Here is a 24,291-nt window from a genome sequence, read left to right on the forward strand (position 1 = left end):
AGCTGCTCTTGCTTGGTTTGTGCCATGGCAAAATTCTAAATCGTGGGTTATCAATGAGACCTTAATAGTGCCTATTATAAACCCTAATGGGCATAGCTGTTATTTTGGTCAACTTGGAAAGAGAGTGCACTTTGTACTGTAATGATAGGACCAAGCCCTGAGTTATTTACATGGTCAATAAATATTTAGGGCCTTGGTAATTATAATGATAATGAATAATATGGTTATGTCTTAGCTATTAACACATATCGTTTTTTAGTAAATCAAGACAAACACTGTGTTTTCTCTTTAGATTCCCTGGATTCCCTTCTGATGTCATTGGACAATGCCTCGGTATATACAGAACAGATTCCTGCTCTCTTTTACCTGGGAGAGCCAGTATTGCACTGGGTCTGTACTGATATGTCTCCAAAGCCCAATTTGAAAAGGCTCAAGGTAGACTGGGAAGAGGATACCTAGTCAGTTGCACAACAGAATGCATTCAACCAAAATGTGTCTTCCACATTTAACCCGACCCCTCTGAATCAGAGGGGACAGATCTTGGGTCCTTTTTAGTACATATCAATGTGTGTGGAAAAATAACCTATGTACCAAGTTTACAGATTAGCCTACTTGTAAAACGGCAAGAACTTGAATTGTATTATGTGTCGTTCACCTTTGCAACTTCATAGTGATCCTGTAAGGCTCAGTTGGTAGAGCATGGCCCTTACACCACCAGGGTTGTGGGTTCAATTCTGGGGGCCGCCGATACACATGACTGTAGGTCGTTTTGGATAAAAGCATCTTCTAAATAGTATTGGAATCTTTTGGCTGGGATATTTCTTCTTCTCTCACAGCTCTGGAAACATGAGTGGATACCAAAGAAGCAAATTCCATCTTCATGATTTTTTTAAAAGGCATTGTACTATATGTATAAAATAAACATAGTCATTTATTATGTTTTTAACATGACTAATTGTTTTTTCTACTCAAAGAAACGGACCTCAATTTCAAACCGCATTGAAGAAAAATACATGTGTTCTTGGGTGTGTGTGTGCACGTACGTGCAACTAATGGGTGTAAATTGTGTTGTTGTTGAAAAACATTAAAAGACGTCTGTAAACTTCTGTTTCTCTTTTAGCTTTGTCTCAGTGTGAGTCATGCTAACAATCATATCCTAACATACTGGTCTCAGTGCACTTCATGTTACATCCAGGGTAGATTATTTGTGGACTGGGACCTTTTCAAGATGATTCAGCACCAGTAAGAGTTCCATGACTATTCTAACAAACCTAAAATATTTACTTTGGTCATGTGTTGATCAGTTTGTACGAGTGCACCAAGGTCATGGATTCACGTACATACGAAAAAGCTATACACTAACTGGACTGTCAGTTGCTTTGGATAGGTGTCTGCTAATTGGAATAATATGAATTCTTTCCCCAAAATGTATTTGGTTTATGATTAGTTTAACCTTAACATCAGCAAAGTGTATTCAAGTTCACTGAAGTTCACATCTGTAGCGTTGCACTATGCCATAATAACACATGACTTATCGAGGAGACTAATATAAGGGCATCATGCCATCTGTGCAGGTGTTTAATGTTTGAATATCCCGTAGCTACATCCTGATGCTTTCCCCATGTAATCTGTGTTGTGCTGTAGGCTCAGGCAGACTGTCAGGAGTATGACATGTACCAGGTGCCCTGGCATTGTCTTCCCAGTTGGTACTGCGTATAAAACGATGTCAGCCAGCAGTCCCAGGTGTAACACCACCTCTTCCTGCTGAGAGACGAGCTGTAAAAAGACGACTGGTTGGTTTGAGCTGTCTATTGTAGTCTTGTTCCTCAATATTTAAACTTTTTATTAGTGCAACACCATGACAGTGTACGCTATATATTCGTTTCCAGAATCTGCCATACTACAGACTGTGACAAATTAGGACTTTCCTAACGACTTGATTCAGCTCTAATCTGGTAACCAGATCTGTTTGCGAATTAGCCAATGCTTTGTAAAGGGAAAGGCAGTTGTTGTGACAACACAGCGGTTGGATATTAAAAGTCAGACATCTCTTTTATTTGAGAGTAAGTTGACATTTGAGATAAGGCCCAGAGTACTTCTTGACCATGTGACATGACCAGGAAAACCTTAGACAACACACACTCAGTATGTACAATTTAGTACCTCTAGAACCCTGGGGGCGTCTCGGACTCTCTGGTCTGTTTCTTGGCTCAGGTGTTCCTGCAGAGCGATCCAGGCCACATTCCTTAGCCCTTCCTGCAACACGGCTCCGCTGAGCCCTCAGCATACTTACACCAAAGCCTGAACAGCACTGTAGCGCAGCTGCCAGGCGTCGGTGCCAGCTAGCGAAGGAACAGATGACACCAAACTCAGTGAAAACCCTGACAAACTGCAGACCAGGATAGGGAATTACTGCTTTAGATTAGACTTTTAGTGTAAATATAATGGCTAACCCAAGCTGTTGGAACATACTCTTACTTTAAACTGTAATGTCTGCAATGTAGAGTCATATAGGCCTAATATCTAAAGATGTTGAAAAATGAATTACCAAGACTAAAATAGATGTTGTTATATTTTTGCTAATTTCAATGTTTTCTTGGTTTCCCACTCCTTTTCTCCATGATTTACATGGATTGTCGTTTGCCATGGCCAACAACCCCTCGGATGCATCCCTTCCTGGAAAAGAGGACGACATACAGTACTTTTAGTGATAATGAAAGAAATGAAAAGAGAGAGAGAGACAAGTTAATTTAGTGTGTAGATTACATATGGGCCAGTTTTTGAGACACCCAGATGAAGCCTAAACTACAAAAACATGCTCAATTTAGAATCTCCAGTGAAAGTGATTTTCAGTCCAGAACTTGGCTTAATCTTGGTCTGGGTAACCAGCCCATAATATGTCTAGAAACCCATCCTGCTCTGTCTTTGGGTTGATGCAGAGACTCATAAACATCTGAAGGCACAGCAAGCAAGACTTTGCAGAACCAGAACCATTAGTCCTACAGTACAGTCCACCCCGAATTTAAAATAGATGTTAAAAATTAAATATATTAATTTAAGAATTAATAGATTTTTTTAAAATCATGTTGATTTGGATGACTAAGCAAGTGTTTATAACTTGAAACTGGTATAAAATAAACATGAATACTTTTAGGAACAATCATGCATCCGGAGCGATGTGTTTACATACTGTACGTACAGTTGAAGTCGAATGTTTACATACACTGTAGCCAAATACATTTAAACTCAGCTTTTCACAATTCCTGACATTTAATCCTAGTAAAAATTCCCTGTCTTAGGTCAGTTAGGATCACCACTTTATTTGAAGGATGTGAAATGTCAGAATAATAGTAGAGAGAATGATTTATTTCAGCTTTTGTTTCTTTCATCACATTCCCAGTGGGTCAGAAGTTTACATACACTCAATTAGTATTTGGTAGCGTTGCCTTTAAATAGTTTAACTTGGTCAAATGTTTCGGGTAGCCTTCCACAAGCTTCCCACAATAAGTTGGGTGAATTTTGGCCCATTCCTCCTGACAAAGCTGGTGTAACTGAGTCAGGTTTGTAGGCCTCCTTGCTCGTACACGCTTTTTCAGTTCTGCCCACAAATGTTCTATATGATTTAGGTCAGGGCTTTGTGATGGCCACTCCAATACCTTGACTTTGTTGTCCTTAAGCCATTTCGCCACAACTTTGGAAGTATGCTTGGGGTCATTGTCCATTTGGAAGACCCATTTGCGACCAAGCTTTAACTTCCTGACTGATGTCTTGAGCTGTTGCTTCAATATATCTACATAATTTTCCTGCCCCATGATGCAATCTATTTTGTGAAGTGCACAGGCCCTCCTGCAGCAAAGCATCCCCACAACATGATGCAAGCCTCCCCCTTTTTCCTCTAAACATAACGTTGGTCATTACGGCCAAACAGTTCTATTTTTGTTTTATCAGACCAGAGGACTTTTATCCAAAAAGTGTGATCTTTGTCCCCATGTGCAGTTGCAAACTGTAGTCTGGATTTTTTTATGGCGGTTTTGGAGCAGTGGCTTCTTCCTTGCTGAGCGGCCTTCCAGGTTATGTCGATATAGGACTAGTTTTACTGTGGATATAGATACTTTTGTACCTGTTTCCCACCAAAGTACGTTCATTTCTAGGAGACAGATGCGGTATGACGGCTGCGTGGTCCCATGGTGTTTATACTTGTGTACTATTCTTTGTACAGATGAACGTGGTACCTTCAGGCATTTGGAAATTGCTCCCAAGGATAAACCAGACTTGTGGAGGTCTACAATTCTTTTTCAGAGGTCTTGGCTGATTTCTTTTGATTTTCCCATGATGTCAAGCAGAGGCACTGAGTTTGAAGATAGGCCTTGAAATACATCCAAATACACCTCCAATTGACTCAAATTATGTCAGTATCAGAAGCTTCTGAAGCATTGACATCATTTTTTTGAATTTTCCAAGCTGTTTAAAGGCCCAGTAAACTTAGTGTATGTAAACTTCTGACCCACTGGAATTGTGATACAGTGAATTATAAGTTAAATAATCTGTCTGAAACAATTGTTGGAAAAATGACTTGTGTCATGCACAAAGTAGATGTCCTAACCAACTTGCCAAAACTATAGTTTGTTAAAAAGAAATTTGTGGAGTGATTGAAAAACTAGTTTTAATGACTCCAACCTAAATGTATGTAAACTTCCAATTTCAACTTTATGACTGTGCAATGACTGGCATGACAAGAGGAAAACTGATGATGCACTATCCAATTTTGAAATTGCACCTTGTGCAGCCTACTATTACAGCTGTTAAGATTAAGTTGAAAGCCAGACTGAGTTCCTTTTTTGGGGGAAATATTGTCTTGCATACAACAAGTGCAAATGGTTTTATGCACTTTATTTAATCGACAAAACTAACTTGGATTTTATTATTTTTTATTCTCCCATTATATGACATTTACAGAAAGATAAACAATGACAACATTTTACTCTCAACAAGCAACATTGGTAGAAAGAGATTTGCGCATAACACCATACCCTAATGCTGAGTTTCAAAGACAGAAAATAGAACAATTACAATTCTATACCAAGTAAAGTGTATTGTTTCTCAAATATGCTTTTCATTTCAAATCCTCCTAGACCATCTTCTGTCTTGAAATTTACTTTTGTCACTCATAAAGGAGATAATACATTTTCCCCCATAATTTAATCAGATGTGATAAAACTATTAAACTAGCTTTGACATTCCCATTCACATTCAAACATTACGGAACAACCATTTCCACATTCATTTACATTGACACAAATAGACATTAATAAAAAATTGCAACCAATGTCCCAAGAATTCTAATTCCTTACCATGACAGTGAAGGTGCAATTATTTGACCACCAGAATAGCTAGGCATTCTTCCGTATAACACATAAGATACACTCACCTAAAAACACCCCAGGAAATGTAAGGGAACATTTCCATCTCCTTGGAACTTCACAAACGTGTTCAAAACATTAATTAAAAAAACCCATGGCAACATGTTGAAGTGGATTTGAAAATGGCTCAGTCAAGGTACCAGTTTAAGGCATTCCATTTGTTAGCCAAGATCACAGGCAAGAACGGAACAAAACAAAAATAGTTGCGCAAATATGACAGGATTTGTGACCTTTGGCATGTGTCATATGCTTAAGCAAGCAGTCGTACGCTTTTGGCCATAGTAACAAAATGTGTCTCAAGAATGTAATGACTAACTATTGTAGAGTTAGAGGATTCAACTCATTCAGATGCATGAGGAGAAAAGAGGGGATTGCTGCATCAATGGTGAGTTGGATCAGTTGCATAGTTTGATATCTAGGCTGTAGGCCCCAATTCAATCAATTGCAGATTATAATAAACCACGCTGAGTGTCGGTTTCCCGGACACAGATTAAGCCTAGTCCTGGACTAAAAAGCATGTTCAATGCCAAATTTCCATTGAAAGTGCTTTCTAATGCAGAACCTGGGTTTTTCCATATCTGGGAAACCGGCTTTGAAAGTTAACGCTACAGGTGTGTTTTTTTCACCAACATCCAATTAGGACATTTTCCCAGAGAGGAACAGCTTGTGGGGTGTGTCTGTTTTCACAGTAACAGTAACACTCAACACAGTGTGGACATTCCAAGTTAACCCGCGGTGCCGTTTTCCTGCAACTGCAACTGATTAAAAGGCTTTATTATTGATACACCTTTGAACATTTCTTGATCAAAACATCTGACTGACTGGTGCGCTGTACTAAGAGTGGCATAGCTGTGTAAAACAACAAAAACGGGATAATTCACAACAATATGTATATGACGGTCACAATAACAGACCTATATCAATGAATGTGATGTCACATGTCAATTATATAACTATTTGCTGCAGTAATTTCGCATTGATAGTAAATTCTAACGTACATTTTTCTCCAAGGGGAACAACATATGTACATTGGGCTCATTATGAAATTGAGAAATAAGGCACATTTTTGCTCTTTGGAAAAATAAAAACTGCATCTCACTTGCAATGAAACATATAAAAAATATATATTTAGAATCAGTTGTCGTTCAAATCTTTTTTTCGGCATGCCAAGGACATTAAGCAATATTCACTATGATTGAAACCATACCTTGGTAAAACAAGACAAGGAATCACATTGTACAAAATCATATTAGTGGAAAAGGAAATGTGGACCTGTGGTCTTCTCAGTAGAGTGAGTTCAAGTGAAATTGCAACACAAACCTTCACAACACATACAGAACCTGAAACTGCAGGATAACTAGTGATACTGGATTCAAACAATATCATACTGCACTTTTAAAATGAAGCTTAATCAAGTTCCATTTCCTTCTCCTCCTTTCTTCCCCTCCTCCCTCCTTCCTAATCCTCCTCCCTCTCTCCTTCTTTCTCTCTTCCTCTTTCCCTCCTTCCGTCTGTTCCAAAGATGTACTATGTCCCTAGGCTTCTGCATAGCCTCGCTGACAATGTTTTTCGGCACAGGAACAGAGGCCAGATTTTGGGCATGTGCCGTGGCAGACTAGGCACTAGGCTCTCTGGCCAGCTGTCATGTCAGCTGCACGCGGTATGTGCTGATCTCCATTGGTTTCAGTCTGATTTCCTCTTTGCTCGACCCTCCCTCAGTCGTATGCATCAGAGTCAGGGATACGGGGATGATGCTCTGGAATCTCAGTTCTGAAAACAGCTTCTCCGTGTGGATCTGTGAGAGAACCAAACCAAACATGAACAGTGACGTTATATTCCCATTATAAAAGGAGTTGATGGTTTAATAAAAGTATTTCACGCCGGCTTTGATCATGATGAAAGATCCTACTATTTTAGAAAATATTAATAGGCTTGAGTATACTGAGCTAAAATATAAACGCAACCTGCAAAACATTTCTAAGGTTTCACTGTGTTACAGTTCATATTAGGAAATCAGTTAATTGACATAAATTACCTAGGCCCTAATCTATGGTTTTCACATGAATTGGCATAGGCCCACCCACTGGGGAGCCAGGCCCTGCCAATCAGAATGAGTTTTTCAAAAGGGCTTTATTACAGACAGAAATACTCCTCGGTTTCATCAGCTGTCTGAGTGGCTGGCCTCAGACAATCCTGCAGGTGAAGAAGCCGGAATTGGAGGTCCTGGGCTGGATTGGTTACATGTGATCTGCGATTGTGAGGTTGATTGGACGTACTGACAAATTCTCTAAAATGACGTTATTGTAGAGAAATGAACATTCAATTCTCTGGCAACAGTGGTGGACATTCCTGCAGTTAGCATGCCAATTGCACGCTCCCTCAAAACTTGAGACATTGTGGCATTGTGTTGTGTGACAAAACTTCACATTTTAGAGTGGCCTTTTATTGTCCTCAGCACAAGGTGCACCTCTGTAATGATCATGCTGATCAGCTTCTTGAAATGCCACACCTGTCAGATGGACAGATTATCTTGACAAAGGAGAAATGCTGACTAACAGGGATGTAAACAGATTTGTGAGAAATTATTTTTTTGCATATGGAACATTTCTGGGATATTTTATTTCAGCTCATGAAACACTTCAAATGTTGAGTTAATTTTTTTTCAGTATATCTCTTTCATTTTGATGTGCATGTGCGTGTTTGTGTGCATGCATGCACGGGTGTCTCTCTGTGTGTTTATGCCTGTGCCTGTGTGCTCCTGTGTGTGTGTCAGCGTGTCGGCATGTGTGTGGCAGGTTTACCTTCCCCTGCGTGGTGGCACACAGTAGCCCTGTATTCCTATTGGAGAAGGCGCAGTCAAAGCCTTTTCTGTGCAGAATCAAAGCCGCCTCGTCCGACGGACCACCCCCGTCCTCCTGTAGGACCAGTGACAAATTATTTAGTCCCCACAAAGACCCCAACTGTCGCCCCCCCCCCAGCCTCAACACTGGAGCAATTATAGAGACCACCCTTTCACAGGTCAGCTGCATTTCCACAGCCATGTTCGAGGAGCTGATTCTAAAACAGACCTGGGTTCACATACTATTCAAAAATTGACTGGCTTAATGGACCAATAGAGTAGTTTCAACACTGCAAACACTCCTATCTGGAACTCCATGAAGGCGAGAGCAAAGGCTTAAGGTATTTCAAAGATTTCAAATCGTATTTAAACCCAGGTCTGACTCTAAAACAGGGTAACTACTGTAGTTTACTAGCTGACAGCACAAGTCCAAGTCAATTTCATCCTCCCTCCAGAAATGGTGTTTCTTTTCCATCCACAGTCCCTGGCTGAGTAAATGGAGAGATGCCACAGTGCATACTAAGTGGGCTGGTAGTAGTGGCAGTGGTGTCATCATGTGAGTATTCGTGTAAATCCATACAAAGCCCTCGTCTCTAACACATTCCACGCTACCGTCTCCTCTTTTGATTTGTTCTCAGAGTCAAATTGGATGTCAGAGCATGTCTTTACAATCGATAGTTGAGCAAATTGGTCAGCAGATTCCCCTTCTTAGCGGAACAATTAGCTCGATCTTTAACATGAGAGACAGCTCTATCATCAGAGTTAACGGGGCATGCGACAACAAAGTAGGAGATTATAGAAGATGTACAACACAGAGATGTAGTGTATTTACAGAGATGATATAAAGACAATTAATGGAGGAGTGCTGAGTGTGTGTTTTGTCCTAACAAACAAGAGATGAAACCAGGTAGGTTTAAATCAATACAGCCAAGGTGGATCTTAATAAACAGCATGACTATGAGAACACAGCGGTAAAAGTCATCTCTTTCGAAAACTTGGTAACTCTTAGTCTTTCTATGAAGTTGCTCTGGTGTAGTAACCCTGTAACTACTCTAATAACAACGTTGTATTAAAATATTATTACATACAGTAGCAAATGATCTGAGCGTTTTTTGTTACTAGCTACATAATTGGAACGGTTCATGTCTCAACTCCATGGATATGCAAATACAAAGCAATGATTAAATCACTACAAAACAACATGTAAATGCAATGTAATTAAAGCCTTACGACACAGATATACGAGTAACAATGTAAAGCATAAGCTTGTTGTAAGGAAGAACTCCGTAGCATTACCTTGGACTGTATGCTGCGTAGATTGACCAAGTGGATGTCACAGGGCAGCGATGAGGCCAGCGGGGTGAAGGCGGACAAGGACAGGGACTGTGCCTCCGTGCTGACAGCCATGGAGATCAGAGGGTGGTTCAGGTACAACGACGACACGTGACTCAGCAGAGACGGGTAGCTGAGGGGTGAGGGTTTCTCCCCCTAGAAATATCAAAGCAGAGCCAGGGACATTAGGACAATACTCTGGGGAAAAAGAGACGAATGATCATAAAGTAATACATGACCATGTTTTAACCCGAATGTCTTAACACTACAAAAGATGAGAGCGTCATGTGAACGCAAAACAAATGTACTTTTTTTTTTACTCTGCCATTTTTAAAGTCATGTCCCCCCGTCCTTGACTTTTCCTAAATAAGTCTATATAACACTCTGTCATTGTTAAAATCTTAATATCGCTAACAAAATGTCATGTCAACATGTCATTTTTCCCCACTGCTCTCATTCCCCGTTAGTAAGCCTGTGTAGCTGATGGCCCATCGAAACTACACCAAAACTATTTCTAAATTCATTTCACACATACAGTGCCTTGCGAAAGTATTCGGCCCCCTTGAACTTTGCGACCTTTTGCCACATTTCAGGCTTCAAACATAAAGATATAAAACTGTATTTTTTTGTGAAAAATCAACAACAAGTGGGACACAATCATGAAGTGGAACGACATTTATTGGATATTTCAAACTTTTTTAACAAATCAAAAACTGAAAAATTGGGCGTGCAAAATTATTCAGCCCCTTTACTTTCAGTGCAGCAAACTCTCTCCAGAAGTTCAGTGAGGATCTCTGAATGATCCAATGTTTACCTAAATGACTAATGATGATAAATACAATCCACCTGTGTGTAATCAAGTCTCCGTATAAATGCACCTGCACTGTGATAGTCTCAGAGGTCCGTTAAAAGCGCAGAGAGCATCATGAAGAACAAGGAACACACCAGGCAGGTCCGAGATACTGTTGTGAAGAAGTTTAAAGCCGGATTTGGATACAAAAAGATTTCCCAAGCTTTAAACATCCCAAGGAGCACTGTGCAAGCGATAATATTGAAATGGAAGGAGTATCAGACAAATCTACCAAGACCTGGCCGTCCCTCTAAACTTTCAGCTCATACAAGGAGAAGACTGATCAGAGATGCAGCCAAGAGGCCCATGATCACTCTGGATGAACTGCAGAGATCTACAGCTGAGGTGGGAGACTCTGTCCATAGGACAACAATCAGTCGTATATTTCACAAATCTGGCCTTTATGGAAGAGTGGCAAGAAGAAAGCCATTTCTTAAAGATATCCATAAAAAGTGTTGTTTAAAGTTTGCCACAAGCCACCTGGGAGACACACCAAACATGTGGAAGAAGGTGCTCTGGTCAGATGAACCCAAAATTGAACTTTTTGGCAACAATGCAAAACGTTATGTTTGGCGTAAAAGCAACACAGCTGAACACACCATCCCCACTGTCAAACATGGTGGTGGCAGCATCATGGTTTGGGCCTGCTTTTCTTCAGCAGGGACAGGGAAGATGGTTAAAATTGATGGGAAGATGGATGGAGCCAAATACAGGACCATTCTGGAAGAAAACCTGATGGAGTCTGCAAAAGACCTGAGACTGGGACTGAGATTTGTCTTCCAACAAGACAATGATACAAAACATAAAGCAAAATCTACAATGGAATGGTTCAAAATTAAACATATCCTGGTGTTAGAATGGCCAAGTCAAAGTCCAGACCTGAATCCAATCGAGAATCTGTGGAAAGAACTGAAAACTGCTGTTCACAAATGCTCTCCATCCAACCTCACTGAGCTCGAGCTGTTTTGCAAGGAGGAATGGGAAAAAATGTCAGTCTCTCGATGTGCAAAACTGATAGAGACATACCCCAAGCGACTTACAGCTGTAATCGCAGCAAAAGGTGGCGCTACAAAGTATTAACTTAAGGGGGCTGAATAATTTTGCACGCCCAATTTTTCAGTTTTTGATTTGTTAAAAAAGTTTGAAATATCCAATAAATGTCGTTCCACTTCATGATTGTGTCCCACTTGTTGTTGATTCTTCACAAAAAAATACAGTTTTATATCTTTATGTTTGAAGCCTGAAATGTGGCAAAAGGTCGCAAAGTTCAAGGGGGCCGAATACTTTCGCAAGGCACTGTATAATAATAGAGTTAGCCTAAAGACAAGATTAAATTGACAATAGTCTGATGGGTGACAATATTATCAATTGACAAATTGTAGATGAAGAGATGGGCACAGCATGGAATTGACACAGAGGCAGGGAAACGGAGCGCCAAAAAGTCATTTTTTCAAATCCTACAGAGTCACACACAAGTAAGATGTTTTGATTTATATCTAGTATCAGAAAGAGTGGATTCTGAAGTTTCTAAAACACTTACCTTTGTCAAATAACTCTCAAAATTCAAGAGGTGAGCTCTATTTCAAAGTATCACTTTTTCCAAGAATAACCACTGTTCCATTTGTTTACCACATGAGCAGCACAGCTCAGCCTACTAAGCAAAGACTGGTAATACAACTTAAAATATGTTATTCTGTTCTTTTGAAAAACATTTCCTTATTTATATAATGTTTCTTAAGACCTGCCAAAACAAAATTCTAATGGATTTCTTTGTGATGGATTTGACTCTTGAATTTTGGTGTTTTAGTGTTTTTTCCATATAGCCGAAAGTAACATAACCTAATGAAAATACCATTATGTTATTTGAAATAATTGTTATTTCGTATTATAATGTTACTTAAGACCTTAATAAACACAATCAAATGACACTTTTTCCAATAGCATATATTTATATACATATACTCCAAAAAACAAGTCATTGGCTCAAAGGGGGGGGGGGGGGTCCCCTGAGCCAAGGCTTTTCTAGTGTTAATCAAGTCTCCGTTATTGACCTTCAAAAGTCAGTGAACATCAGTAAACTACAGTAGAATTACAAACTACAGAGCTCAATCTCAAACTCCTGTTGAAAGTACCCCATCGGTCTTGGCCCTCTTCTCCAGGAGCAGGCGGAAAGTGCTGGGGGTAACTTTGTTGTCCAGGACACCCTGGCCCAGCCCGCGGTTATCATCCTGGTTCAGCCGACGATCCATAATCACCTCCAACTGGCCTGGAGGGGAAAGATCAAAAGTTATCTTCAGAAATATTTCCATATCACGTTGTCTTCTGGTCACATAGGAGAAATTCATCAAAGTACAGAACGTTATGTCTTTTAAAGCTTGGCCAGAAACAGCATTATAGAAACTTTACTCATTTTTCTCCCTCTCTTTTCACATCCTGGTGCCGAAATAGCTGATGACATTATGTACTGTATACACCACAGGAGGTTGGTGGCAACTTAATTGGGGAGGACTGGCTCGTGTTAATGGCTGGAGTGGAATGAGTGGAATGGTATCAAATACATCAAACATGTGGGTTCTATTTGTTTGATGCCGTTCCATTAGCTCCTTTCCAGACATTATTATGAGCCGTCCTCCTCTCAGCAGCCTCCACTGGTATACAGATGGCAAGCTTAGAATCGAGCAGGGATGTCATCTTTCCCGGAGAATTGAAGTACTGATGCCCTTCCAATAGACAACAGAAAACAAATCCACCGGCTTGCACTCACCACTCACAAGGCTGGCGGAGCCCAGAGACTGTGCAGTGAGCAGGGTCAGTCTGGTACCGGGGTCCTGGATGTAGGCCATGCTGGTCATGGGATAGAAGTTGGCTTGAAGGGGAAGCTTGGACATGGTTCTTCTGGGCTGTATCTGCAGACAACATACCTAGCATGGTTACACAATACCCACGCTTTATACAGTGACGCTATGGACTGAAGTGCAATGAGCCTCGGCGCGCAATGCGGGTACTTGAGAAACAAGAGTGCTATGACATAGCATCAGGAGTACTTCCTGACCATGTGACCTGACCAGGAAAAACTCAGAGCCCTAGACTTTAACGAGGACCCAGATTTTCTTGTAGGGGAAAAACTCCTGGCCCCAAGCATACTGAATCACCAGAGAACAGGTGTGTTGAGTGGGATCTTTATCTTAATTAAGCCGACCAGTTTGTTTTGACTACAATGGCTGCGGGAAGCTGTTCAAGTAAGTTGTTGTTTTTAATTTGCGTTAAGCATTGAGTTGCGTTTCATCTCTGATGGCAGTAAATCCCTCTTAATCCCTGAAATCAAGGTCAGACTGCCAAAAACATGCAAATAGAGATTGAGGGGGGGGGGGGGGGGGCAGCCTCTATGGCAGCGTATCGAATTGGCAAAGGCGCTCAAATACTGATCTGTCTGAAGATTCTCCCACAAACAAATTCAAATCGTTTCAGCTTTTGTTTACAATTCAAAACTTTATGTCATGACACAAAATGGAAGACGTCAATGAAGTCCCTTCTGGGAACTTGGACAGCTAATATTTCCCCATTCAGCTAGTTCCAATGTCAAGCTAATGCTACAAAATAGCCATTTCTATCATAGTTAATTGCTAATCATGTCATAATTGACCAAGCACAAGCCAGTTCAGTAGCAAGAAACAGTATTTTTTGGGTTGGAATGTGTGACAGTAGCTGGTGTACTGCAGAGCTCTGGGCTATAGCTAGTATACTGTACATGGTTCTGTTTTCTATGTTTCTTTGTGTAGCCGATGTGAAATTGCTAGCTAGTTAGCGGTGGTGCGCGCTAGTGCCGTTTCAATCGGTGACGTCACTTGCTCTAAGACCTTGAAGTAGTGGTTCCCCTTGCTCTTCAAGGGCCGCGACTTTTGTGGAGCGATGGGTAATGATGCTTCGAGGGTGACTGTTGACGTGTGCAGAGCGTCCCTGGTTCGCGCCCAGGTCGGGGCGAGGGGACAGATGTCAGTTTTATCTCCTGCCCTCTTTCAGATAACTTAAAAACCTACTAAAGCACACAAGGAGCCATTTAACGTTAAAATGACACAATAATAAACTAATTGTACAGCTGTGAACGATTAACCTCTACACTTATCCTTCCGTGTGTACGAAACAAATGAACATTCTCTCATTGAACGGCACTGCCGTGCCTGAACAGAGAGAGTGGTAGTGAGAAAGAGAGAGAGTGAAAGAGAGAGAGAAACAGAGATCTGTGTCATACAGTAACAGTACCTGGAATCCGTTGAGGTCTGTGAAGAATCGATCCTTGCTGTCCACATCTGATGCTAACCTCATTGCAATTTCATGGTTGAACTCCCTCCTTATATCTACCAAGTTACAGATCTCCACTGCCTGGCCCTCCACACCTAGAGAGAGAGAGAGAGAGAGGTAGAGGTAGAGGTAGAGGTAGAGGTAGAGGTAGAGGGAGAGGGAGAGGGAGAGGGAGAGAGAGAGAGAGAGAGAGAGAGAGAGAGAACGACAACTCAATCATAGAGCCTACACTGAACACCCGCTATGCTGTGGTGCTTACAGTATTACTCAGGCAGAGGTGCTGCTACACATTTCTCAGGGAGGAGACGTTATAGGAAAGGTCTGTGGTAAAGCATAGTCGGGATCTTTTTTTCTTCACATTTTATAACTTTTTGGATTTACGACCAAAATTATAGTGACAATTTTTTTTAAAATCTGGGTTCCTATTCATGGCTATGGGACATATTAAAAAGTTTCCTTTTTCTTTGGCCTGGCTTGAGGTATTTTTTTATTTTGTATTTATTTTTAAACTTTATTTAACTAGGCAAGTCAGTTAAGAACAAATTCCTATTTACAATTACGGTATTAATGATAGTCTTATTACAGAAGGTCTCCTAGTACACAAAATCATTTTTTGGGGAATACATCTTACATTGTTTGATTTAATTAATCCACCGGGCGAAAAAAACAACTGTTGAACAAATTTGCCGCAGTTTTTCATACAATTATAATCAAAAATTGAGTCTGAACATTGAGCCATCAAATACAGTAATATGAGACCAACATAATGGTGTAACTCTAGTAATAAGTCCCGCAACCTTATCTCCTAAAAGCTGTATACTGTAGCTGTATCTCAGGTCAAAATAGGCAATGAAACCATTCTCTCTATCTTAAGTAAAATCAGCATGGGTGGGTCCAATTAAGGACTGTTTTTCTGTGAGATGACATGTGGACCCTCAGGGTCTCTGTCTCCTGGGTAGCATGACAGCAGCTTCCTCTTTCTCACCAAGCACGCAACCCAACATCACTAATTTTCTCTATGAAAGCAACCGTTCAATGGTATCGCACTGACTAAACCTCTCTCTCTCTCTCTGAGTGAATCTTCATGTAGCTCATCTACAGACAGATGAAAAGATGAATAGGGTTTTGGATCTTCTCCCACAGAGAAACATTTCAGGATCTTTTGCTATCTTAAGGTTCTGTTTTTCTATCTCTGATACATGTAGGCTACTCTCTACCTATCCAAGGTCCCATGCATGTATGTACTGCTTTTCAGTTGATTTTACAATCAGTGGTGTAAAGTACTTAATTAAGTAAAAATAATTTAAAGTACTACTTAAGTAGTTTTGGGGGGGGGGTATCTGTACTTTACTATTTATATTTTTGACAACTTTTACTTCACTACATTCGGAAAGAAAATAATGTACTTTTTACTCCATACATTTCCCCTGACACCCAAAAGTATTTGTTACATTTTGAAGGCTTAGCAGGAAAGGAAAATGGTCCAATTCACACACTTATCAAGAGAACATCAGTGGTCATCCCTACTGCCTCTGATCTGGCAGACTCACGAAACACAAATGCTTTGTTTGTAAATTATGTCTGAGTGTTGGAATGTCCCCCTACTATCGATACATTTTAAAAACAAGAAAATAGTGTCGTTTTCTTAATATAAGTAATTTGTAATTACTAATATAAATTTGTAAGTCATTTGAAATGATTTATACTTTTACTTACAATACTTAAGTATATTTAAAAACAAATAATTGTAGACTTTTACTCAAGTAATATTTTACTGGGTGACTTTCACTTTTACTCGAGTCATTTTCTATTAAGGTATCTTTACTTTTACTCAAGTATGAAAATTGGGTACTTTTCCCACCACTGTTTACAATTGTAGATGCATGCACGCACACACACAATTTCCATCCTTACCTTGAACGTTATACAGGCGTAGAGTGTGTGTCACGTGATCGAAGGTAGTGGTGATTTCAGAGAACACAGATCCTTTGGTTACCCGTATCACTGGAGACCGGGCGGGAGAGTACATCTGGAGGAGAACAGAAAATCAATGGGAATCAAATCACTCCTAACACCATGTCCTATCCATCCTCTGCCAATAATACCTCCTACAGAGAGCATGCTGGTAAGGGAGCACAAATAAGGGCGCGAAGAGAGAGCGGGAAACTGGGGGAGCAGAACAACTGTAAGAGCTGAAGCCTTTATTTTTCACAGGGTTTCAGTACAGCTACAATGAAACACGTTGACAAAGGAGCATCAATCACGTTTAATAAAGGTGTCAGATTACCTTGGCTTCCCCGTCGGGCAGGAACAAGTAGGCTCCACTTTTATCTCGGTTGCTGGTTGTGCCGTACCATGCAAACTCCACCTTGATCTGGTGTTCTGAGCCGTTCTCTTTCAGCTTCAATCTCTGAGGGTGTCAGTCAGAAGACAGCGGGATTTAACACTTACAGTGGGGCAAAAAAGTATTTAGTCAGTCACCAAATGTGCAAGTATCTCCCACTTAAAAAGATGAGAGAGGCCTGCAAATGTTCATCACAGGTACACTTCAACTATGACAGACAAAATTAGAAAAAAAATCCAGAAAATCACATTGTTTTTATTAATTTATTTGCAATTTTGGTAGAAAATAAGTATTTGGTCAATAACAAAAGTTTATCTCAATACTTTGTTATATATCCTTTGTTGGCAATGACAGAGGTCAAACGTTTTCTGTAAGTCTTCACAAGGATTTCACACACTGTTGCTGGTATTTTGGCCCATTCCTCCATGCAGATCTCCTCTAGAGCAGTGATGTTTTGGGGCTGTTGCTGGGCAACACGGACTTTCAACTCCCTCCAAAGATTTTCTATGGGGTTGAGATCTGGAGACTGGCTAGGCCACTCCAGGACCTTGAAATGCTTCTTACGAAGCCACTCCTTCGTTGCCCGGGCGGTGTGTTTGGGATCATTGTCATGCTGAAAGACCCAGCCACATTTCATCTTCAATGCCCTTGCTAATGGAAGGAGGTTTTCACTCAAAATCTCACGATACATGGCCCCATTCATTCTTTCCTTTACACGGATCAGTCGTCCTGGTCCCTTTGCAGAAATACAGCCCCAAAGCATAATGTTTCCACCCCCATGCTTCACAGTAGGTATGGTGTTCTTTGGATGCAACAGCATTCTTTGTCCTCCAAACACGACGAGTTTAGTTTTTACCAAAAAGTTATATTTTGGTTTCATCTGACCATATGACATTCTTCCAATCTTCTTCTGGATCATCCAAATGCTCTCTAGCAAACTTCAGACGGGCCTGGACATGTACTGGCTTAAGCAGGGGGACACTTCTGGCACTGCAGGATTTGAGTCCCTGGCGGCGTAGTGTGTTACTGATGGTAGGCTTTGTTACTTTGGTCCCAGCTCTCTGCAGGTCATTCACTAGGTCCCCCCGTGTGGTTCTGGGATTTTTGCACACCGTTCTTGTGATAATTTTGACCTCACGCGGTGAGATCTTGCGTGGAGCCCCAGATCGAGGGAGATTTGTCAGTGGTCTTGTATGTCTTCCATTTCCTAATAATTGCTCCCACAGTTGATTTCTTCAAACCAAGCTGCTTACCTATTGCAGATTCAGTCTTCCCAGCCTGGTACAGGTCTACAATTTTGTTTCTGGTGTCCTTTGACAGCTCTTTGGTCTTGGCCATAGTGGAGTTTGGAGTGTGACTGTTTGAGGTTGTGGACAGGTGTCTTTTATACCAATAACAAGTTCAAACAGGTGCCATTAATACAGGTAACGAGTGGAGGACAGAGGAGCCTCTTAAAGAAGAAGTTACAGGTCTGTGAGAGCCAGAAATCTTGCTTGTTTGTAAGTGACCAAATACTTATTTTCCACCATAATTTGCAAATAAATTCATTAAAAATCCTACAATGTGATTTTCTGGATTTTTTTTCTAATTTCGTCTGTCATAGTTGAAGTGTACCTATGATGAAAATTACATCTTTTTAAGTGGGAGAACTTGCACAATTGGTGGCTGACTAAATACTTTTTTTGGCCCACTGTACATCATCACCATTACACTGACAGTTTGGCATCCATGATGAGAGCGAACAGAGCTACCGGTATAATAATAAGACACCTTCTGTATCGTGTGTTGTTGTAGCTGAGCTGATTTGATGAACAATGTGATGAGTACTCATGCCTGAGACCGGAAGGCTCGTATGACATCCCACAACTAATGCCTAGGCTTTAGCTCAGAGGAATAATGTAGTCTTGTGTCACACAGACAACCCTGGTTTGATACCCGGTCAGCCCCATTGACAGTCTAGAAGAGTGATATATTCCATGCGAACTTTCAGTGCAATGCCCTATGGGTCACAGTCACTATACGCTTTATGACTCTGGTTCAATGCCCTGCTGTGTAGTGCTATGCTTTACTATGTATGCTATGCTGTGTTGTGCAGTGCTATGCATTACCGTACTACTAATGCTGACCCTGTAAAACAGCACATTTCACTGCACCTATCTGGTGTATGTGACAATAAAACATCTGTGATCTGAACTATGCTGTGCTCTGCTGTGCTGTGCTATGCTGTGCTAAGCTTTGCTATCAGGGCATAAAATGTACTTTTTGGTCCACCAACCACTGTGGTAGGTAGTTTTAAAAATCTACAAGCCACTCAGATTTTTTACCAACCAAAATATTTTTCCCCTGCTAAAATTACACCAACAAAACACACAAAAAATCATATGAGCATGCGTTGTAATGTTTCTAAAACAAGAAATGTATTACTAGTAAGAAGTAATGTGGTATATTACTTCAGAATTTTTTTTGTGACCTGTGTCTTTTAACCAAAATATCACAGATGAGACAAAAAGTTTCAAGGTTACCGCGGCAGCGTGTCTGGAGTCATGTTTGTGTCTGTGAGATTGAGTTTGACTAGTAGAAGCGTTGTCTTCTTTTATCTAACGGTTGAAACTCAAACATCGAAAAAACGACCTAGCTTGTGAACAAGACCATGTAAATAGCCAAGAAATGCAAGGACAAAGTTTCACTTCAGTAAACTTTAGTTTCACGTAAGTTAGACCGACTTGTATGCCTGCGTGCAGCGCTTCTAAAAATAAATCTTTCACTTAGCTCTTCACGTGTGCACAGCCCCCAGCCAGGCAGTGTTGCAGCACAAGATAAACTGTGTGGGATTTGTAGTTCTTTGACTTTATGCGATTCATTTAGCAGTTATAAAACAAAACTGCAGAAATACTTTGAAAACAGCAACTGCAACATTTATTTGACTATAAATGTGATCATGATTTATATTCACAAATGCGAGTGAAATGCTTGCACTGTGGAGCCCTGGCCACTCGCCAACATGGCTGGTGAAATGAACGTCTTACCCGCTGATGCCAAAATCTAGCCGGATTTGGCAGGTGTTGGGTGTTCATTTTAGGCCCTGTTTGCTATGCTGTGCTGTGCTAAGCTGTGCTAAGCTTTGCTATGCTGTGCTGTGCATGGCTTACCTCCATCAGGCCGGTGGTGGGGGAGCTCCAGATCTGGATGTGGGGGTTGTGGATGCTGAGGGGGGTGGAGGCGTCCTGGGGGATGTTGACGGTGAAGTGCTTCATGTTGACGGATAGTTCGCCGCCTTGCCTGAGGAAAACATACTCTGCCGTCTCCGCCCCGCCGCTCACAGCCGTACTCAACTGGTACAGCCCAAGACCCAGCGCTGGCACCTGAGCTACGAAGGACAACTGCCCGGGAGAGAAAACACCAATACATGAGATAAAGTGAAAAGAAAGCATAAACAGAAAACGTCTCTGTTTCACCACAAAATGGTAATACATTGGTGATCAATCTCTATTCCAAACTAAAAAGACCACAGCTTTGGGTTTCTGCATCCATACACAGACTTGTCTGATACTGCCTGACACTACCTGATACTGCCTGACACTACCTGCCTGATACTACCTGACACTGCCTGATACTACCTGATACTACCCGATACTGCCTGATACTGACTGATACTGCCTGACACTGTCTGATACTGCCTGATACTACCTGATACTGACTGATACTGCCACACTACCTGCCTGACACTGCCTGACACTACCTGATACTGCCTGATACTGACTGATACTGCCTGACACTACCTGCCTGATACTGACCGATACTGATAATACCTGATACTGCCTGATACGGACTGATACTACCTGATACTGTCTGATACTACCTGATACTGCCTCAAATAAATCAAATCAAATCAAATCAAATCAAATCAAATTTTATTTGTCACATACACATGGTTAGCAGATGTTAATGCGAGTGTAGCGAAATGCTTGTGCTTCTAGTTCCGACAATGCAGTAATAACAAGTAATCTAACTAACAATTCCAAAACTACTGTCGTGTACACAGTGTAAGGGGATAAAGAATATGTACATAAGGATATATGAATGAGTGATGGTACAGAGCAGCATAGGCAAGATACAGTAGATGGTATCGGGTACAGTATGTACAAATGAGATGAGTATGTAAACAAAGTGGCATAGTATAGTATAAAGTGGCTAGTGATACATGTATTACATAAGGATACCGTCGATGATATAGAGTACAGTATATACGTATGCATATGAGATGAATAATGTAGGGTAAGTAACATTTATATAAGGTAGCATTGTTTAAAGTGGCTAGTGATATATTTACATCATTTCCCATCAATTCCCATTATTAAAGTGGCTGGAGTTGAGTCAGTGTCAGTGTGTTGGCAGCAGCCACTCAGTGTTAGTGGTGGCTGTTTAACAGTCTGATGGCCTTGAGATAGAAGCTGTTTTTCAGTCTCTCGGTCCCAGCTTTGATGCACCTGTACTGACCTCGCCTTCTGGATGATAGCGGGGTGAACAGGCAGTGGCTCGGGTGGTTGATGTCCTTGATGATCTTTATGGCCTTCCTGTGACATCGGGTGGTGTAGGTGTCCTGGAGGGCAGGTAGTTTGCCCCCGGTGATGCGTTGTGCAGACCTCACTACCCTCTGGAGAGCCTTACGGTTGAGGGCGGTGCAGTTGCCATACCAGGCGGTGATACAGCCCGCCAGGATGCTCTCGATTGTGCATCTGTAGAAGTTTGTGAGTGCTTTTGGTGACAAGCCGAATTTCTTCAGCCTCCTGAGGTTGAAGAGGCGCTGCTGCGCCTTCTTCACGATGCTGTCTGTGTGAGTGGACCAATTCAGTTTGTCTGTGATGTGTATGCCGAGGAACTTAAAACTTGCTACCCTCTCCACTACTGTTCCATCGATGTGGATAGGGGGGTGTTCCCTCTGCTGTTTCCTGAAGTCCACAATCATCTCCTTAGTTTTGTTGACGTTGAGTGTGAGGTTGTTTTCCTGACACCACACTCCGAGGGCCCTCACCTCCTCCCTGTAGGCCGTCTCATCGTTGTTGGTAATCAAGCCTACCACTGTTGTGTCGTCCGCAAACTTGATGATTGAGTTGGAGGCGTGCGTGGCCACGCAGTCGTGGGTGAACAGGGAGTACAGGAGAGGGCTCAGAACGCAACCTTGTGGGGCCCCAGTGTTGAGGATCAGCGGGGAGGAGATGTTGTTGCCTACCCTCACCACCTGGGGGCGGCCCGTCAGGAAGTCCAGTACCCAGTTGCACAGGGCGGGGTCGAGACCCAGGGTCTCGAGCTTGATGACGAGCTTGGAGGGTACTATGGTGTTGAATGCCGAGCTGTAGTCGATGAACAGCATTCTCACATAGGTATTCCTCTTGTCCAGATGGGTTAGGGCAGTGTGCAGTGTGGTTGAGATTGCATCGTCTGTGGACCTATTTGGGCGGTAAGCAAATTGGAGTGGGTCTAGGGTGTCAGGTAGGGTGGAGGTGATATGGTCCTTGACTAGTCTCTCAAAGCACTTCATGATGACGGATGTGAGTGCTACGGGGCGGTAGTCATTTAGCTCAGTTACCTTAGCTTTCTTGGGAACAGGAACAATGGTGGCCCTCTTGAAGCATGTGGGAACAGCAGACTGGTATAGGGATTGATTGAATATGTCCGTAAACACACCGGCCAGCTGGTCTGCGCATGCTCTGAGGGCGCGGCTGGGGATGCCATCTGGGCCTGCAGCCTTGCGAGGGTTAACACGTTTAAATGTCTTACTCACCTCGGCTGCAGTGAAGGAGAGACCGCATGTTTTCGTTGCAGGCCGTGTCAGTGGCACTGTATTGTCCTCAAAGCGGGCAAAAAAGTTATTTAGTCTGCCTGGGAGCAAGACATCCTGGTCCGTGACTGGGCTGGGTTTCTTCCTGTAGTCCGTGATTGACTGTAGACCCTGCCACATGCCTCTTGTGTCTGAGCCGTTGAATTGAGATTCTACTTTGTCTCTGTACTGGCGCTTAGCTTGTTTGATAGCCTTGCGGAGGGAATAGCTGCACTGTTTGTATTCGGTCATGTTACCAGACACCTTGCCCTGATTAAAAGCAGTGGTTCGCGCTTTCAGTTTCACACGAATGCTGCCATCAATCCACGGTTTCTGGTTAGGGAATGTTTTAATCGTTGCTATGGGAACGACATCTTCAACGCACGTTCTAATGAACTCGCACACCGAATCAGCGTATTCGTCAATGTTGTTATCTGACGCAATACGAAACATCTCCCAGTCCACGTGATGGAAGCAGTCTTGGAGTGTGGAGTCAGCTTGGTCGGACCAGCGTTGGACAGACCTCAGCGTGGGAGCCTCTTGTTTTAGTTTCTGTCTGTAGGCAGGGATCAACAAAATGGAGTCGTGGTCAGCTTTTCCGAAAGGGGGGCGGGGCAGGGCCTTATATGCGTCGCGGAAGTTAGAGTAACAATGGTCCAAGGTCTTTCCTCCCCTGGTTGCGCAATCGATATGCTGATAAAATTTGGGGAGTCTTGTTTTCAGATTAGCCTTGTTAAAATCCCCAGCTACAATGAATGCAGCCTCCGGATAAATTGTTTCCAGTTTGCAGAGAGTTAAATAAAGTTCGTTCAGAGCCATCGATGTGTCTGCTTGGGGGGGGATATATACGGCTGTGATTATAATCGAAGAGAATTCTCTTGGTAGATAATGCGGTCTACATTTGATTGTGAGGAATTCTAAATCAGGTGAACAGAAGGATTTGAGTTCCTGTATGTTTCTTTCATCGCACCATGTCACGTTAGTCATAAGGCATACGCCCCCGCCCCTCTTTTTACCAGAAAGATGTTTTTTCCTGTCTGCGCGATGCGTGGAGAAACCTGTTGGCTGCACCGCTTCGGATAGCGTCTCTCCAGTAAGCCACGTTTCCGTGAAGCAAAGAACGTTACAGTCTCTGATGTCCCTCTGGAATGCTACCCTTGCTCGGATTTCATCAACCTTGTTGTCAAGAGACTGGACATTGGCAAGAAGAATGCTAGGGAGTGGTGTGCGCTGTGCCCGTCTCCGGAGTCTGACCAGAAGACCGCCTCGTTTCCCTCTCTTTCGGAGTCGTTTTTTTTGGGTCGCTGCATAGGATCCACTCCGTTGTCCTGTTTGTAAGGCAGAACACAGGATGATTGGACCTGATACTGCCCGATACTACCTGATACT

General features: G+C 42.0%; 2 protein-coding genes across 2 annotated transcripts in view; one reads left to right on the forward strand and one right to left on the reverse strand.

Annotated features, from left to right (window-relative positions):
- The window catches only part of LOC139422782 (E3 ubiquitin-protein ligase Praja-2-like), a 158,015-nt gene that overhangs the window by 76,608 nt on the left and 57,116 nt on the right, over positions 1-24,291 (forward strand). The gene's annotated exons all lie outside the window — the stretch shown is intronic.
- Positions 4,912-24,291, reverse strand: part of LOC139422779 (alpha-mannosidase 2-like) — a 54,670-nt gene continuing 35,290 nt past the window's right edge. Inside the window, exons 14-22 of the mRNA XM_071174117.1 lie at positions 20,234-20,464; positions 17,028-17,150; positions 16,655-16,769; positions 14,702-14,835; positions 13,206-13,347; positions 12,574-12,707; positions 9,556-9,747; positions 8,222-8,335; positions 4,912-7,215 (exon numbers count right to left, since the gene is read on the reverse strand). Of these exons, the coding sequence (XP_071030218.1) occupies positions 7,063-7,215; positions 8,222-8,335; positions 9,556-9,747; positions 12,574-12,707; positions 13,206-13,347; positions 14,702-14,835; positions 16,655-16,769; positions 17,028-17,150; positions 20,234-20,464 (1,338 nt within the window). The 3' untranslated portion in view covers positions 4,912-7,062. The remainder of the gene's footprint in view (positions 7,216-8,221; positions 8,336-9,555; positions 9,748-12,573; positions 12,708-13,205; positions 13,348-14,701; positions 14,836-16,654; positions 16,770-17,027; positions 17,151-20,233; positions 20,465-24,291) is intronic.

This window comes from Oncorhynchus clarkii, chromosome 12, assembly GCF_045791955.1.
Source record: "Oncorhynchus clarkii lewisi isolate Uvic-CL-2024 chromosome 12, UVic_Ocla_1.0, whole genome shotgun sequence".
In the NCBI taxonomy this organism is placed as follows: Eukaryota; Metazoa; Chordata; class Actinopteri; order Salmoniformes; family Salmonidae; genus Oncorhynchus; species Oncorhynchus clarkii.